The sequence below is a fragment of the Pituophis catenifer genome, unplaced genomic scaffold, assembly GCF_029215685.1.
Source record: "Pituophis catenifer annectens isolate HBS135680 unplaced genomic scaffold, rPitCat1.0.hap2 SCAF_3, whole genome shotgun sequence".
Classification (NCBI taxonomy): Eukaryota; Metazoa; Chordata; class Lepidosauria; order Squamata; family Colubridae; genus Pituophis; species Pituophis catenifer.
This window is the reverse complement of record NW_027256883.1, coordinates 213,295,136-213,311,985: the sequence shown is the minus strand read 5'-3', so window position 1 is coordinate 213,311,985 and position 16,850 is coordinate 213,295,136. Positions and strand designations below refer to the sequence as shown.

General features: G+C 47.6%; 1 protein-coding gene across 1 annotated transcript in view; it reads left to right on the top strand.

Moving 5' to 3' along the window:
* RBCK1 (RANBP2-type and C3HC4-type zinc finger containing 1) overlaps positions 1 to 16,850 on the top strand; it is a 31,499-nt gene that overhangs the window by 8,392 nt on the left and 6,257 nt on the right. The window contains 8 exon segments of the mRNA XM_070940265.1: positions 153 to 246; positions 2,015 to 2,122; positions 2,124 to 2,214; positions 4,273 to 4,424; positions 6,949 to 7,122; positions 9,591 to 9,751; positions 11,936 to 12,047; positions 13,918 to 14,097. Of these exon segments, the coding sequence (XP_070796366.1) occupies positions 153 to 246; positions 2,015 to 2,122; positions 2,124 to 2,214; positions 4,273 to 4,424; positions 6,949 to 7,122; positions 9,591 to 9,751; positions 11,936 to 12,047; positions 13,918 to 14,097 (1,072 nt within the window).

The window sequence follows — 16,850 nt, the reverse complement described above, 5'->3', positions numbered from 1 at the left end:
CAGGAGTGGACTCCGAAGAACATTGAGATGATGACCTCTGACCTTGGTAGTGTGAGCAAGTCAGAGGTTAAGAGAATCATGGAGAAGAAGGGATGGGTTTTGGAGTCAGACCTGGTGGAGGACCTTCTCATAATGCCTCTCCTTTCTTCTAGGCTCTGGGTGGGCGTGGAAGATGCCCAGATGGTCACCACACCCATCTTTCTGAAGGTCCAACCTTCCATGACTATGGCTTCCCTCAAAGACATGGTATGAACTGTCAGAGGCAGATTTGGGGCAAAAGTTGGGTGATCTTGGAGGAACCTGGAATTCAGGAGAAGCTTCCTCACAGTGAGGACAATTAACCGGTGGAACTACTTGCCTCCAGAAATCGTGGGCGCTCCATCAATGGATGTTTTTAAGAAAACTCTAGATAGTCACTTATCTAAATTGGTATAGGTTCTCCTGCTGGAGCAGGGGGCTGGACTAGAAGACCTCCAAGGTCCCTTCCAGCTTATTCTACTCTAATCTATGATGATGCCATCATGGTATTCTGCACCCGGTCCATTTTCAGGAGAAGTCAGGGTTTTCAATCCAGGTTTTCACCACAGCAACGATGGAGAAACTGTGAGAGGGACCTTGGAGTCCTAGTGGACGATCCCTTGAATATGAGCCAGCCATGTGTAGCAGCCGCCAAAAAAAGCTAATACAATCCTTGGTTGTATCAACAGAGGCATAGAATCAAAATCACGTGAAGTATTAGTACTGCTTTATAAAGCCTTAGTAAGGCCACGCCTGGAATCCTGCAACCAATTTTGGTCCCCACATTACAAAAAAGAGGTTCAGAGTCTGGAAAAAGTTCAGAGGAGAGCAACTGAGCAGCCAAAAAGAAAGAGAGAGGAGGGGGGAGAAGGAGGAGAAGAAAGAAGGAGGGAGGGAGGGAGGGAGGGAGGGAGGGAGGGAGGAAGGAAGGAAGGAAGGAAGGAAGGAAGGAAGGAAGGAAGGAAGGAAGGAAGGAAGGAAGGAAGAGCAGCAGCCAAAAAAGCTAATACAGTCCTGGGTTGTATCAACAGGCATAGAATCAAAATCAGGTGAAGTATTAGCACCGCTTTGTAAAGCCTTAGTAAGGCCCCACCTGGAATCCTGCAACCAATTTTGGTCCCCACATTACAAAAAAGATGCTGAGACTTTGGAAAAAGTGCAGAGAAGAGCAACTAAGAGGATTAAAGGCCTGGAGGCTAAAACATATAAAGATATCTCTTCTCTTCTCTTCTCTTCTCTTCTCTTCTCTTCTCTTCTCTTCTCTTCTCTTCTCTTCTCTTCTCTTCTCTTCTCCCCTCCCCTCCTCTCCTCTCCTCTCCTCTCCTCTCCTCTCCTCTCCTCTCCTCTCCTCTCCTCTCTCTATTCTACACTCTACTCTACACTCTCCACTCTACTCTACTCTATTCTTTCTGTATTTTATCCTATCCTATTCTATTCTGTATTCTCTCTTCAGTATATTCTCCTCTCCTCTCCTCTCCTCTCCTCTCCTCTCCTCTCCTCTCCTCTCCTCTCCTCTCCTCTCCTCTCCTCTCCTCTCCTCTCCTCTCCTCTCTATTCTACACTCTACTCTCCACTCTCCACTCTCCACTCTACTCTACTCTATTCTTTCTGTATTTATTCTTTCTGTATTTTATCCTATCCTGTTCTATTCTGTATTCTCTCTTCAGTATATTCTCTTCTCTTCTCTTCTCTTCTCTTCTCTTCTCTTCTCTTCTCTCTCTTCTCTTCTCTTCTCTTTCTCTTCTCCTTCTCTTCTCTTCTCTTCTCTTCTCTCTCTTCTCTTCTCTCCTTCTCCTCTCCTCTCCTCTCCTCTCCTCTCCTCTCCTCTCCTTCCTCTACACTCTCTATTCTACACTCTACACTCTACACTCTACTCTCCACTCTCTACTCTACAATCTACACTCTACTCTACTCTACTTTACTCTACACCCTACTCTCCTCTAGAGGCAGACGTCTCCTGTGGATTCTCTACAGCTGCCTTTTGTCTCCTGAACAGATGCATCTCCATTATGGTTTCCCACCCAGCATCCAGAAGTGGGTGGTGGGACGGAGGCTGCCCCAGGACCACGAGACCCTCCACTACCAAGGTATCCAGAAGGACGGCGGACCAGGCCTACCTCTACTTGATGTCCGCCAAGACCAAGAAGCTGAGCAAAGAAACGGCAGAGTTGGATCACGAACGCAGGCAATTGGAAGGTGAGCTGGTCCGAAGGGGCACCAGGGGCATGGAAGGACCATCTACACAGGTAGTCCTCGACTTACGACCGCAATGGAGCCCAGAATTGATGTGGCTAAGAAAGACGTTCGTTAGTGAGTTTTGCCCCAGTTTTACACTTTTCATGCCACGTTCGTTAAGTGAGTGATTGCAGTTATTAAGTGAGGAACCCAGTCGTTAAGTGAATCTGGCTTCCCCCATTGACTTTGCTTGTCAGAAGGTCGCAAAAGGGGATCACGTGACCCCCGGGACGCTTGCGACTATCATAAATGCGAGTCAGTTGCCAAGCGTCGTCATAAGTAGGAAAAATGGTCATAAGTTCCTTTTTTCACTGCCGTTGTAACTTTGAACAGTCCACTAAATGAACTGTTGTAAGTCGAGGAATACCTTTATCTACAGGTTGTCCTCATTGATGACCGTAACTTGTGACAGTCGCCATTTTATCATCTTTTTGAGAGGTCATTAAGTGAATCCTCAACAGTTTGTTAAGTGAATGCAGCGTCATTAAGTGAACCAATGCTTTGCTCTGAGAAAAAAATTGCCAAAAAACCGGAAGTACAAGATGTCCTCGACTTACAAGCATTCATTTAGTGACCGTTCAAAGTTACAACGGTATTGAAAATAAGTGAGTTTAGGACTATGTTTCACATTTACGATCGTTGCAGCAGCCCCACAGTCACGTGATTCAAAATCCCGATGCTATACACGGGACAAAATTAACTTTTAACAACTGCCTCGCTTAGCGACAGAAATGTGGGGTTCAATGTGGTCATAGGTCGAGACTACAGGTCTCAAAAGAGGATCCACATGACTTCTGGGACACCGCAACCATCATAAATATGAATCAGTCGCCAAGCGTCTGGCTGTTGATCACATGACCGTGGGGACGCTGGAACGGCCGTAAGTGTGAGAAACGGCCGTAAGTCACTTTTTTCAGTGCCGTTGTAACTTCAAACGATCACTAAGCAAACGGTTTGTAAGTTGAGGACCACCTGTGTCTGTGCTCTTTCAAACTATGAAGCACCGTGACATTTTTAAAACTCTAAACCCACATAGTGACTGTTAAGGTAATGATGATTTAATAGCTGACCAGCTGCTGTAAGGCTGTAAACCGAGATGATGAAATGAGAATGAGTCGGCAGGGTTATTGCCCCTTTAAGAACCTGTCTATATAAGGGAGGCCATGAGAGGGCGCATCTGTCTCTCTCCTCCTGTATCACTCTCCTCGTCGTGTTCTATCTGCATTGTAGTTCTCCGTGTAGAGGTGAAGATTGCTTGCTTGCCTGGTATGTGCCTACCACGTGTATGTCTGTATATAGAAGTCTTGTATATAAACCACCATTTGTAATGATAAAATCTCTTGTGTCCTGTATTTTGCTCCTGTTCTGCCCCAGCTATGGACCCCAAAGAACATAGCACTTACAAACTCTATACAAAGCTTATTTTACTCAAATAACTCAGTCTTTATCAACCAAAGGCTGTTAATAAACTGTCTTAACAGCCTACCAGAATTCTAAGATAAGGTAATAGCAGTCTTACTAGAGTTGGCAGAAAGCCCAGAAGCAATTTTGCAGAGAATCCAGACGCGAAGGAGAGTGAACTAAAGTTGTTCCTACAAATTGCTTCAGTTGGCGTCCCTCCTTAAATAGGCTAAGGGAGTGGCCAATTAGCCCCAAGCCTTACTCTCGAGGAGACCTCCTCCTGAGGAGCCACTCCTGCCTTTTGGCAGCTCTGTGCGCCCGTGCATCGAGAAGAGGCTCCTCCTCTTCTTCCTCTTCACTTATGGGAGCTTCTGGAGGTTCTGAAGGCCTTGGCTGAATCCCCGCCTCTGGCACCACATCTTCTCCAGCCTCCTCACTGTCCGACTCGAGTGCCAGCTGCACAGGCTGCCGGCGCAGCACCACACCAGCCTCCTCGCTGTCAGAATCAGCTATAATTCGCACAGGCCGCTGACGGGCCACAACAGCTCCTGGGTTGTCTCAAAATAGTAGTCACGCTGTAAACACGTCTTTCCTTTCTCCCTTGTGTGTTGTCGTCAGAGTTAGGCATCAGAGAAGGAGTCCTGGTGCCTCGGGGAACTGGCGACTCGGGCTCTTCGGACTTCTCGACACCAACGGAGCCCTCCTTGATGTTGGACGTGCACGAGGAGGGCAGCGGCTGTGAGCTGACTCTCCCCGTGGAGCCGCCAAAGGTAGGAGACGCGCAAGAAAGTGCGTGATGTAGAGATTAAGAAGATGAGAGACGTACGCAAGAGCCAAATAATATCTACGGAGATTCTCCGTCATCCAGGTCACCGTTGTCCCAAAGGTGTTTTTTTTCAAGAGGCAACTGGATTTTTTCCTCGAAGACGTTTCGCTTCTCCTCCGAGGAGCTTCTTCAGTTCTGACTGAAACGGTGGAGGATGGGTGGATTGATACTCCTTGCAGACAGCTGGAGATTTTAGAGAGCCGTTGAGGCCGCGTGTTGGTTTATCTATATCAGTGATGGCGAACCTTTTTGCCATCGCGTGCCAGGAGCGGGGGGGGAGCTTGCGTATGCGCCCCTCCCCTGCGCATGAGCGTGCGACACCCCCCCCCCCCACCGCTCCTGGCATGCGATGGCCCATTTTTCTCTCTCCCCAAGCTCCAGAGCCTTTCTAGGAGTCTGGGGAGGGCGAAAACAGCCCTTTCCTGCCTCCGGGAGTGGGTGGGGAAGGCCATTTTCGCCCTTCCCAGGCTCCAAGAAAGTCTCTGGAGGCTGAGGTTGGACTAGAAGCAGTGATGGCTAACCTTTTTGCCATCGCGTGCCCGGAGAGGGGGCGGGGGGGAGTTGCGCGCCCGCGTGCCCACACCCATAATTCTATGCGCCCCACCCCTGTGCATGCGTGCATGAACACCCCTCCCCCACCAGCTCCTGGCACAGGATGGCCCGGTAGGCCCGTTTTTCTGTCTCACCTGGCTCCAGATCCTCTCTATGAGTCTGGGGAGGGCAAAAATGGCCTTCCCCACCCACCCGGAGGCCCTCTGGAGGTTGGAAACGGCCCATTTGCCAACTTCCGGTGGGACCAGAAGGCCTGTTTTTTGCTGTCCGGAGGGTCCAGAGCCTTTCTGGGACAGGAAGTTGGCAAATGGGCCATTTTCAGCCTCCGGAGGGCCTCCGAGGGGTTGGGGAAGGCAGTTTTTGCCCTCCCCAGACGCCAAGAAAGATTCTGGGGCCTGGGGATAGCAAAAAACAGGCCTTCCCCACTACCTCCCCCCCCCCGAGGCCCTCCGGAGGCAGGAAACAGCCTGTTTCCCTACTTCTAGTGGGCCCAGAAGGCCCGAAAATCAGCTGGCACGCGCCGGAGCTGAGCTCGGATGCCCACTGATATGGCTACGTGTGCTACCTGTTGCACGCGTGCCACAGGTTCGCCATCACAGGACTAGAGGATCTCCAAAGTCCCTTCCAACTGTTATTCAGCGATTTCCCTCCAGAACTTTGCGCTGCTCCAATACTGGAGGTTTTTAAGAAGAGACTGGACAGCCATTTTGTCCAGAATGGCATAAGACCGTGATGGCGAACCTATGGCACGCGTGCCACAGGTGGCACGCAGAGCCATATCGGTGGGCACGCGAACTCAGCTCCACCTGATTTTCGGGCCTTCTGGGCCCACCAGAAGTAGGGAAACAGGTGTTTTTCCTGCCTCCAGAGGGCCTGACAGGTGGGGAAGGCCGTTTTCGCCCTCCCCAGGCTCCAGAGAAGCTCTGGAGCCTGAGGAGAGGAAAAACGAGCCTTCCGGTCCCACCGGAAGTTGGTAAATGGGCTGTTTCAGGCCTTCGGGGGTGGGTGGGTGAGGAAGGCTGTTTTCACCCTCCCCAGGCTCCTAGAGAGGCTCTGGAGCCTGGGGAGAGCAAAAAACGGGGAGAGCGGGGGAGGGGAGCATGCGCATGTGCGGGGGCAGGGCGCATGTAATTATGGGTGTTGGCGTGCACACACACAACCTCCCACACATCCCCCCCCCCGCTTTTGGCATGCGATGGCAAAAAAGGTTAGCCGTCACTGGCATAGGATCTCCTGCTCAAGCAGAGGGTTGGAGTAGAACAGGGGTCCCCAACCTGTGGGCCGTGACCTACTACCAGGCCGCAGCCTATTCGCAACCAGGCCGTGTGAGTGGCCGGCTGGTGCACGGGGGAGCCCTCAGCCCCACTCGCGCGAGGAACGGGTGCGTCAACTTGCAAAGCTTTCAAGTTGCCCTGAGCAGGAGGGAGGGAGAACTGAAGTGCATTCCATACATCCTTCCTGACCACAATCAGAAGGAGGGTGTTGGATTTCACAGCCAGCCAAAGTGGTGAATTGGAGAATGTGATTTATGACATGGCCAGAGAGGAGGGGAGAGACAGCGTCATAGGGGAACGTAAATCTACGTAGGATCAGTCCTAACTGCATCCCAGTATTGCCGGAATGTTGCTCCTAATAAATGACTATATTTCCTTTGAAGTTTGGATCATGGCCCATGAATTAATTAGGGCATCTTTCGGAAACTTGATAGGGTGTGCGCACCTGCCCCTCTCACAAAACCATCCTCTCTTTCTCCCCTCCCCTCCCTTTCTCTGGGTCCCCAAGCCAGAAATCTTAGGGGACTCTACTGGAAGACCTCCAAGGTCCTTTCCAACTCTATTATTGTAACTGGGCTGCCATGTTGTCTCCTATATGCCTCTCACTCCTTTGCTTCCCCACCTGCTTGGGTGGCTTCCTAGATCGGTTGGGAGTGCCTGACTTGTACATTTATCAACAAGCCGTCCCGTCCCGGATGCGAAATGTGCTGTGCCGAGCGGCCCTTGAATTACGTCGTCCCGGAAGATTATAAACTGGATGCGGAAGAGCAAGAATGGCTGCAGAGGGATTTGGAGGCCACCCGCCAGTACCAACAGGTGAGGGGTGGACCTGGCCAGCCACATCGGGGTGGAAGGGGGGGGTTTGATCTGAAGAGCCCTGGTGGCGCATAGTAGTCAGAAGGCAGCATTGCAGGCTGACTGCCCACTGCCAGGAAGTTCAATCCTGGCCAGCTCGAGTAAAATGAGGACCCAGATTGTTGGAGGCCAGAGGTTGACTCTGTATTTATTTATTGGTTCGATTTATATGCCGCCCTTCTCCAGAGACTCAGGGCGGCTTACAATGCGTTAAGCAATAGCCTTCATACTTTTGTATATACCTGCTTAGTAGGGCTTTCGCCCCCCCCCCCCCCAAACGGTGTTCTTTTTTATACAAACTCAGCTTATTGCCCCCACAATCCGGGTCCTCATTTTACCTACCTCGGAAGGATGGAAAGGCTGAGTCAACCTTGAGCCTGGTGAGATTCGAACTTGCAGTAATTGCAGGCAGCTGGTGCTACTTTAACAGCACTTTAATCTGCTGCGCCACCAAGGCTCTGCAAACTGCTTAGAGAGGACTGGAAAGCATTCTGAAGCGGTATATAAGTGTAAGTGCTACCCTGTTTCCCCGAAAATAAGACCTCCCCTGATAATAAGCCTAATTGGGATTTTGAGCGCATGCGCTAAAATAAGCCCCTCCCCCCAAAAATAAGTCCTCCCCGAAAATAAGGCCAAGCACTTATTTCGGGGTTCCAAAAAATATAAAACAGGGTCTTATTTTCGGGAAAACATGGTATTGCTATCTTTCTATGTCTTCTCTCTCTCTATGTCTATTTCTCTCTCTCACTGTTTCTCTCTCTCCTTCCATGTCTGTCTGTCTCTATCTCTCATCTCTCTCTCTCTCTCCTATCTATCTATCCATCCATCCATCCATCCATCCATCCATCCATCCATCCATCCATCTCTATAATCTATCTATCCATCCATCCATCATTCATCCATCCATTCATCTCTATAATCTATCTATCTATCTATCTATCTGTCTGTCTGTCTGTCCGTCCGTCCGTCCGTCCGTCCGTCCGTCCGTCCGTCCGTCCGTCCATCCATCCATCCATCTCTATGATCTATCTATCTATCTATCTATCTATCTATCTATCTATCTATCTATCTATCATCTATCCATCCATCCATCCATCCATCCATCCATCTCTATGATCTATCTATCTATCTATCTATCTATCTATCTATCTATCTATCTATCTATCTATCCATCCATCCATCCATCCATCCATCCATCCATCCATCTCTATGATCTATCTATCTATCTATCTATCTATCTATCTATCTATCTATCTATCTATCTATCTATCATCTATCCATCCATCCATCCATCCATCCATCCATCCATCCATCCATCTCTATGATCTATCTATCTATCTATCTATCTATCTATCTATCTATCTATCTATCTATCTATCCATCCATCCATCCATCCATCCATCCATCCATCCATCCATCCATCCATCTCTATGATCTATCTATCTATCTATCTATCTATCTATCTATCTATCTATCATCTATCCATCCATCCATCCATCCATCCATCCATCCATCCATCCATCCATCCATCCATCTCTATGATCTATCTATCTATCTATCTATCTATCTATCTATCTATCTATCTATCTATCTATCGGAATGCAGTATTGCAGGCTAACTCTGCCCACTGCCAGCTGTTCAATCCTGACCGGCTCAAGGTTGACTCAGCCTTCCATCCTTCCGAGGTCGGTAAAATTAGGACCCAGATTTTTGGGGGCAAGAGGCTGGCTCTATAAAGCACTATGAAGGGGTATACAGGTAGTCCTCAACTTAAGACAACAATTGACCCCAAAATTTATGTTCTTAAGTAAGACATTTGCTAAGTGAGTTCTGCCCCATTTTACGACTTTTCTTGCCACTTTTGCTAAGTGAATCACTTGCAGTTGTTAGTAACCCGGTCGTTAAGTGAATCTGGCTTCTCCATTGACTTTACTTGTTAGACGGTCGCAAAAGGGGGATCACGTGACCCCGGGACATTGCAACCGTCATAAATATGAGTTGGCTTGCCTTGTGTTTGAATTCTGATCACGTGACTGTGGGGATGCTTCAACAGTCGTAAGGGTGAAAAAAATGATCGTTTTTCAGTAATATTATAACTTTGAAGGGTCACTAAATGAACTGTTGTAAGTCGAGGACTGTGTGAATTCAGCCTGATCCTTATTGGCTGGAGGAGAGAATGGCCCAGGGCCTCTTCAGATTTCACAGGTAATCTAGGCAAGATGTCTCCAACCTTGGCAACTTTAAGCCTGGCGGACTTCAACTCCCAGAATTCCACAGCCAGCAAAGCTGGCTGTGGAATTCTGGGAGTTGAAGTCCGCCAGGCTTAAAGTTGCCAAGGTTGGAGGCCCCTGATCTAGGCCGTAAAAGCCACACGTCTAAAAACCCCACAGGTAAGAAACCTTACACTCCCCTTCTCTCTCTGGTCACAGGTGGAAGAAGAAGAGAAAAAACGAAACTATAGGCAACTCCTGCAGTGGGACAACCAGAACTTAGTGCTTTCTGAGGAAGCCATTCAATGCCCCATCTGCTTCATGAACCTGGAGCCTGGAGAAGGAGTCACCCTACGAGAATGTCTCCATTCCTTCTGCAAGTGAGCCTTGGTTCCAGAACGTGCTCAGGATTTGTTATCAAGGCCTGGTCATAAGGCAGAGGAGGACACCTGGAGGATCAGTCGATGGTCTTTTAGGAGACATCTAAGATAGGTTTACATAAGTGGCATGGGAACTGCTAGTTCCTACCTCTGCGATATCTTCGATAGTCTTAGGAGACATCTAAGATGGCTTTGTAGAATGGTCATCCTAGGATGCGAATTGCTAGTTCCTACTTCAGTGGTATCTTGATGGTCTTAGGAGACATCTAAGATGGGTTTGCATAACTGGTCTCCCTAGAATGGGAACACCTTACTTCGGTGATCTCTTGATGATCTTAGGGGACATCAAAGATGGGTTTATATAACTGGTCATCCTAGTATGTGAATTGCTAGTCCCTACCTTGCTGATCTGTTGATGGTCTTAGGAGACATCTAAGATAGGTTTACATAACTGGTCTCCCTAGCATGAGAACTGATCTTTCCTACCTTGGTAATCTTTGATGGTCTTAGGAGACATCTAAAATGGGTGTATATAACTGGTCATCTCGTTTGAGAATTGCTAGTTCCTACCTTGGTGACCTCTTGATGGTCTTAGGAGTCATCTAAGATGAGTCTATGTAACTGGTCTCCTTAGCATGAGAACTGCTAGTTCCTACCTTGGTAATCTTTGATGGTTTTAGGAGACATCAAAGATGGGTTTATATAACTGGTCATCCTAGTGTGTGAATTGCTAGTCCCTACCTTGCAGATCTCTTGATGGTCTTAGGAGTCATCTAAGATGAATCTATGTAACTGGTCTCCCTAGCATAGGAACTGCTAGTTCCTACTATGGTGATCTCTTGGTGGTCTTAGGAGACAGCTAAGATGGATTTACTGTATGTATGTCTTCCTAGTGTGGGAACTGGTAGTTCCTACTTAAGAGATTCCTTGATGGTCTTAGGAGACATCTAAAATGGGTTTATGTAACTGGAACTGCTAGTTCCTAGCTCTGTTCTTAAGTTTATCTCGAATGATACCTAAACTGGGAGATGCATTTGAAATAATCCAAGGACGCAGATCAAAAACTAAGAAAGAATCCAATGGATTGCCAAGGAAGGCAGGTCTTATGCAAGCATAGTAAAATGGGGTATATATAGGAAAGGCTGAAAGGTGAATTCTGGGGATCCACAGTTCTTTTGAGGAACACGGAATTGGGGGACAAAATTGAGAATGAAATCATAGGGAAACCTCCATTCTGAAATGGAAATTAAGTTTAAAGCTTTCGGTGGCCCGGAGGTGGCCCAGCCTGGGGTCCTTGATGCTCTTTGAACTTGGTGGTTTTCTGGCAGACGTTTCATTACTAAATTAGGTGATATTAGTGCTGGAAGGGAGGGGGGTTTGCAAAGTGGAGGAGGAGGAGACAATTGTGGGGTCCTTGGTGCTCTCTGAGCTTGGTTGTTTTCTTGCAGACCTTTCATGGCCCAGCTAGCTAACACCATCAGTACTAGAAGGGTTGGGATGTGTGGAGAGGAGGAGGAGGAAGAGGAGACAACTGTGGGGTCCTTGGTTGTCTCTGAGCTTGGTTGTTTTCTTGCAGACCTCTCATGGCCCAGCTAGCTAACACCATCAGTACTAGAAGGGTGTGGGATTTGTGGAAAGGAGGAGGAGGAGGAGGAAGAGGAGACAATTGTGGGGTCCTTGGTTGTCTCTGAGCTTGGTTGTTTTCTTGCAGACCTCTCATGGCCCAGCTAGCTAACACCATCAGTACTAGAAGGGTTGGGATGTGTGGAGAGGAGGAGGAGGAAGAGGAGACAACTGTGGGGTCCTTGGTGCTCTCTGAGCTTGGTTGTTTTCTTGCAGACCTTTCATGACCCAGCTAGCTAACACCATCAGTACTAGAAGGGTTGGGATGTGTGGAGAGGAGGAGGAGGAGACGGCAATTGTGGGGTCCTTGGCACTCTCTGAGTTGTTCATTCATTGTTTTCTTGTAGATGTCTCATGATCAATCTAGGTAACATCATCAGTGTTAGCATCAAGCTCGGAGAGCACCAGGGACCCCACAGTTCAACACTCAGCTACGAATATTCTCTTTTATAAGTGTCCAAGGGTGCAGAGTTCTTCGTGGCCACATCAGAGTTCTGTGGAAGTTCTAGGAGTTCAATGTGAGGATAATCGGTTCTGTGCTTCCTCCTTGCCTATCTTCAGGGATTGCTTGAGGGGGACCATCCTCAACAGCCCAGAACCGGAGGTCAAGTGCCCCTACATTGATGACAACTACTCCTGTCCCTCGCAGCTGCTGGACCGCGAGATCAAAGGGGTGGGTATCAGGATGGACCTCAAAACCAGTGTGTGATGACCTGGGGCATGGCACAAAGGCAACACAGCCAGAGAATAAGTATGAGTCCCTTTATTAGCTCCAACTTTGCCCTCAACGTTCATTTTACTCTCCGGTCTGGAGAAAAACTCTCCCACAAACCTGTAACAGCCTTTGGCTGAAAATACTCCAGTCCAAGTGTTACAAGCAGAAAACTTCCAACTATAAATCCAACAAGGCAAAATAAGGTAATTAATTGCAGCATTAGTCTGCAATGCTCTCTACATGGGGCTCCCCTTGAGGAGCACCCGGAGGCTCCAACTGGCGCAGAGTGCGGCCGCGCGGGTGGTGATGGGAGCAACGTGGAGTTCCCATAACACACCTCCTGCGCGAGCTGCACTGGCTCCCGGTGGTCTTCCGAGTGCGCTTCAAGGTCCTGGTTATCACCTTTAAAGCGCTCCATGGCTTAGGACCTGGTTATCTATGGGACCGCCTACTACCACCAATAGCCTCCCACCGGCCAGTACGCTCCCATAGAGAGGGGCTCCTCCGGGTGCCGTCGGCCAAACAATGCCGACTGGTAGCCCCTAGGGGGAGGGCCTTCTCTGTGGGGGCACCTACGATCTGGAACGAGCTCCCCCCAGAGATACGGAGGATCCCGGATCTGCGCACCTTCCGTTGCGCGCTTAAGACTCTTTTATTTCATCAAGCTGGCCTGGCCTAAATCCTCTCCCCTTTTTAAATGTAAATTTTAATTTGTTTTTAAATTATGGGGTATTTTAAATTCAGCCAAATTATTTACTTCGCTTTTAGTCTATTTTAAATTTTTGTATTTATGTGTTTTATCTTCTGGCTGTTCACCGCCCTGAGTCTTTCGGGAGTAGGGCGATATAGAAATTTAAATAAATAAATAAATAAATAAATAAATAAATAAATAATAAATAATAATAAATAAATAAATAAATAAATAAATAAATAAATAAATAAATAAATAAATAAATAAATAAATAAATAAATAAATAAATAAATAATAAATAAATAAATAATAAATAAATACACACACAGCCAGAGAATAAGTATGAGTCCCTTTATTAGCTCCAACTTTGCCCTCAACGTTCATTTTACTCTCCGGTCTGGAGAAAAACTCTCCCACAAACCTGTAACAGCCTTTGGCTGAAAATACTCCAGTCCAAATGTTATAAGCAGAAAACTTCCAACTATAAATCCAACAAGGCAAAATAAGGTAATTAATCTGGCAGGGCAAGCAAGATAAGGAGTTCCAGAAGTGAAGTAGCACGGCAGTAAATCAAACCAGTTGGGAGGATGCCGGGAACTCCGATAAAGCAGTTAACACGAGATGAACTCCGTGTTTGTTCCCGACAACCGCCCCTCCCATTTGCCTCTCCTTTAAACTCCATCCCCAGGTGTGCCTTGTGAAGGGAATCGGGGGGGCCCTTCCCTCCCTTGTAAGCCACACAACTCACGTTGGTCTCTTCTCCGTTCTTTCCTGCGTGACTTAGGATGAGGAAGGGGTGGGCCTTGGTCTTCATCTGAACCCCCTCTCCCATGTTCTACCTCTCCCCTGCTCTTCCCAACCTGGCTTTGCCCTTTCCAAGTTTCCTCCACGGCCAACAGAGCCACTCTCTCGCTCTCTGTCAACTGTTCGTCTTTCCCCTCGGATTCAGACTCGAAGGGGGCATGACACAGTGTTTCGTCCCCATTTCTAGTCTAACATTCTTCACTGCTGCCCCAGAATAGAAGAGCTGTGGTTTCCAGCACCACCTTTCTCCGTGGAACTGGTCCCTCGTGCCCAAAAGGTTCGGGACTGCTGCCCTAAAGATCTTCTCTAAAGTCATCTCCGTTTTGCCCATAGCTACTAACAGAGGAAGAATATCAGCACTTTCTGGATTTGGGGATGTCCATCGCTGAGAATCGTAGCCGGTCGAGTTTCCACTGCAAAACGACAGACTGCCGGGGTTGGTGTTTTTACGAAGACGACGTGAACGAGTTCTACTGCCCGGTGTGTCAAAAACCGAACTGCCTGTTGTGTCAGGTAAGCTGTGTCCCATCTTTGGAGTGGACACCACGCCAAACTTGCATAGAAGGACCGTTTGAGTTAGTAAATGCTTTACACTTAGGCAAGAAAAACCAAATGTATAGGGACAGATTAGGTGAAACTTGGCGCAATAGTAGTAACATGTGAGAGGGATCTTGGAGTCCCAAGTGGATGATCAATTAAATAGGAGCCAGCAGTGTGCAGCAGCTGCCAAAAAGGCCAATGCAATCCTAAAATGCATTAATAGTGAGGTACTAATAAACACATGTGCTAGTCGTTCCCGACTCTAGGGGGCAGTGCTCATCTAAACACCAAAGGCGCACGGAACGCTGTTCCCTTCCCACCAAAGGTGGTACCTATTTTTCTACTTGCATTTTTTTTTACGTGCTTTCGAACTGCTAGGTTGGCAGAAGCTGGGACAAGTCACGGGAGCTCACCCCATTACGCGGCACTAGGGATTCGAACCGCTGAACTTCCGGCCTTTCGATCGACAAGCTCAGCATCTTAGCCACTGAGCCACCACTCGGTGGTACTAATACCACTCTATAAATATAATACCACTCTATAAAGTTAATAATATCACTTATAATACCACTCTATAAAGCCTTAGTAAGACCACACCTAGAGTACTGCATCCAGTTTTGGTCCCCACACTATAAAAAAGATGTTTGTTTATTGTTTATTTATTAGTTTGATTTATATGCCGCCCTTTTCCGGAGACTCAGGGTGGCTTACAATGCGTTAAGCAATAGCCTTCATACTTTTTTATATACCTGCTTAGTAGGGCTTTCGGCCCCCCCTAAGCGGTGTTCTTTTTTATACGAAGTCATCTTATTGCCCCCACAATCCGGGTCCTCGTTTTACCTACCTCAAAAGGATGGAAGGCTGAGTCAACCTTGAGCCTGGTGAGATTTGAACTTGCAGTAATTGCAGGCAGCTGATGCTACTTAACAGCACTTTAGTCTGCTGCGCCACCAAGGCTCTTTTTGATATTGAGACTCTAGAAGAAGTGCAGAAAAGGGCAACTAAGATGATTAGGGGGCTGGAGGCTCAAACATACGATGAACAGTTGCTGGAACTGGGCATGTCTAGTTTAATGAAAAGAAGGACTAGGGGATGGCATGACAGCATCTTCCAATAATTGAGGGGCTGCCACAGAGAAGAGAAGATCAACCTATTCTCCAAAGCACCAGAAGGTAGGACAAGAAGCAACGGATGGAAACTAAATAAGAAAATATACAACCTAGAACTAAAGAGAAACTTCCTAACAGTGAGAACAATTATCCAGGGGAACTGCTTGCTACCAGAATAGCAATAACATTTCTATACTACACTTATATACTGCTTTACAATGTCAAGTTTTGAGGTCGTCTCAAATAAATTGCATTTCAAACGAAGTCTTTGAAGAAAAGCTCCTATTTATTAAGCACGGCATTCTAAACCCGACTACCATCGAAGCCAACACTGACTTCCAGCCCCAAAACCCTCCCTTTCCGTTCCCCACTCCCCTGCACTCATTGGCCATCTTCCAAGTCATTCTACCCCTAATCTACTGCTCCAGCTCAAAGGAATTTCCCCCCTCCCATCCCATCTCCTAGGGGATATTATCTCCAGGGAAAATAAGTAGGTGAAAAGTCAAACGTCCCTTTCCAGACGCCTCCGCTTCTCCTCCTTATGTCAGCACTAGAGTAAATGCAGCTTGAAGTGCTGACATCCATCAGTGCTTTACAACCTTCTCTAAGCGGTGTACAGAGTCAGCATATTTGCCCCCAACAATCTGGGGTCCTCATTTTACCCACCTCCGAAGGATGGAAGGCTGAGTCCACCTTGAGCCTGGTGAGATTTGAACTGCCAAATTGCAGTCAGCAGAAGTAGCCTGCAGTACTGCACTCTAACCACTGCGCCACCGTGGCTCATGGTGCGTGGGTGTGCTCCATCACTGGAGGTTTTCAAGAAGAGATTGGACCACCATTTGTCTGAAATGGTAGAGAGTCTCCTGCCTTGAGCAGGGGTTGGACTAGAAGACCTCGAAGGTCCCTCCCAACCCTATTATTCTATGTTCTATCTCAAGAGTTTCCCAATCTTTCCAACTTTGCAGACCGGCGGGGGTGGGGAGAGGGGATGGTTCCATGTGAACGGCCAGAAATGCGTGTGCACACTGCTCCATTTGGGCAAGCGATGGCGACACACATCTGCTGCTCGCGCAAATGGAGCACACATGGACGTGCTTGCTATGTGCTGCCCACATAAGTGAGGAGGCGCATATGTGCGCACTCACCCACTCCTGCTTCGGCCCGGTTCTAAATGGCTAGTGGGCCACGGCCTGTGGGGTTGTGGACCCCTGTTCTATATGGAAAATGTGGGGGTAACACCACTTCCGGTTGGAGCCTTGGTGGCGCAGCAGACTAACGTGCTGTTAAATAGCACCAGCTGCCTGCAATTACTGCGAGTTCAAATCTCACCAGGCTCAAGGTTGACTCAGCCTTCCATCCTTCCGAGGTGGGTAAAATGAGGACCCGGATTGTGGGGGCAATATTTATTTATTTGTTTGTTTGTTTGTTTGTTTGTTTGTTTATTTATTTATTTATTTATTTATTTACTTACTTATTTATTTATTTATTTATTTATTTATTTATTTATTTACTTATTTATTTATTATTGCGATTTATATGCCGCCTTTCTCCCTGGGGACTCGAGGCGGCTTACAAAATGACAAATTCCAATACAAATCACAATGAAATAAAATTAAA